Source organism: Alexandromys fortis, unplaced genomic scaffold (assembly GCF_014885135.2).
Source record: "Alexandromys fortis isolate MF-2015 unplaced genomic scaffold, M_Fortis_MF-2015_v1.1 scaffold_333, whole genome shotgun sequence".
NCBI lineage: Eukaryota > Metazoa > Chordata > Mammalia > Rodentia > Cricetidae > Alexandromys > Alexandromys fortis.
Genome location: NW_026068330.1, coordinates 258,294 through 259,907, shown reverse-complemented (window position 1 = coordinate 259,907; position 1,614 = coordinate 258,294). Strand labels below are relative to the sequence as shown.

Here is a 1,614-nt window from a genome sequence, read left to right as displayed (position 1 = left end):
AGGGCACAGGTATATCAAGGTGTTCAAGAGCAGTCAAGAGGAAGTTAGGTCATACTCAGATCCACCTCTAAAGTTCATGTCTGTGCAGAGGCCTGGGCCCTATGACCTGCCTGGCACAGCCCGGAGGTACATTGGCATTGTAAAACAGGCAGGCTTGGATAGGATGAGGTCTGGTGCCTATAGTGCAGGCTATGGGGGCTATGAAGAATACAGTGGCCTCAGTGATGGCTATGGCTTCACCACTGACCTGTTTGGGAGAGACCTCAGCTACTGTCTCTCAGGAATGTATGACCACAGATACGGAGACAGCGAGTTCACAGTGCAGAGCACCACCGGCCACTGCGTCCACATGAGAGGGCTGCCCTACAAAGCAACGGAGAACGACATTTACAACTTCTCTCCACTCAACCCTGTAAGAGTTCATATTGAGATTGGTCCTGATGGAAGAGTGACGGGAGAAGCTGATGTTGAGTTTGCCACCCATGAAGAAGCAGTGGCAGCTATGTCGAAGGACAGGGCCAACATACAGCATAGATACATAGAACTCTTCCTGAATTCAACAACAGGGGCTAGCAACGGGGCTTATAGCAGCCAGGTGATGCAGGGCATGGGAGTGTCAGCTGCCCAGGCCACTTATAGAGGCCTGGAGAGCCAGTCAGTGAGTGGCTGTTATGGGACCGGCTACAGCGGTCAGAACAGCATGGGTGGATATGATTAGTGTTGTAGAAGCGTTTTGAGTTATTTCAATCAAAAATTTCACAGGCAGCCAATAAGCAATCAAGAGCAGTTTATAACTCTAGAGGAAGCTGGGGGACCCACTTTGCACCATGAGTTTGTGAAAATCTGGATTAAAAAATTACCTCTTCAGTGTTTCTCATGCAAACTTTTCTTCTAGCATGTAATATTGAGTAAACTAAAACTATTTTCTTCCGCTTTTCTCAATTAGCATTTTTGGTAGTATACTTAAGAGTGATGTTATCTGAGTTAAGTAGTTTTAAGTATGTTGAGTGCATCTTTAGGCACACCACAGTGAACACACTGGGGGACATGTACTTTCCTGGCGAACTCAAAGGTGCTAGATCCCTGATGCAAAGAGAAGCATTTCTCATGTTCATTCTAGTATATATTTTCATTTAAATCTTTAGGTTAAGTTTAAGCTTTCTAAAAGTTAGTTTTGAGAATTGAGACACAATACTTATACTGTAGGAATTGGTGAGGCCTTGACTTAAAGCTTTCTTTGTACTGTGATTTCCTTTTGAGTGTATTTTGCTAAGTGAAACTTGATAAAATGTTTTGTTAACTAAATTTTTTTCTTAAAATAAAGACTTTTTCACAAAAAAAAGAATTACCATAAGCAAGAAAAAAATTTGCAACAAATGCAGGCATGGATGCAAAAGAGGTAATTCTAACTCACCCAGAGGAGGAGTATAAACTAGTATAGTGACTGAAAAAGAATTTCTGTATTTCCACTAAAATTAGTAAATAAAACTATACTGAGCCCAAGTCACGGGTTCTTTAAGCACGCATTCAATAATGCTATATCTTATAGACACACACACACACCCATGTCCACTGCTTCTCAATTGACAGTGGCTGAGAAATGGAATCAACCTA

At 42.1% G+C, this 1,614-nt stretch overlaps 1 protein-coding gene across 1 annotated transcript; it reads left to right on the top strand.

Moving 5' to 3' along the window:
• The first annotated feature begins 43 nt into the window (after positions 1-43).
• LOC126495222 (heterogeneous nuclear ribonucleoprotein F-like) lies at positions 44-959 on the top strand. The gene has a single exon (XM_050132837.1). It carries the CDS (start codon positions 77-79, stop codon positions 716-718), a length of 642 nt encoding a protein of 213 aa, XP_049988794.1. The 5' UTR covers positions 44-76; the 3' UTR covers positions 719-959.
• The last annotated feature ends 655 nt before the right edge of the window (positions 960-1,614 follow it).

Excerpts from the sequence above, each read along its gene's own strand:
- LOC126495222 (XM_050132837.1), top strand. The coding sequence starts at position 77 with ATGTCTGTGCAGAGGCCTGGGCCCTATGACCTGCCTGGCACAGCCCGG.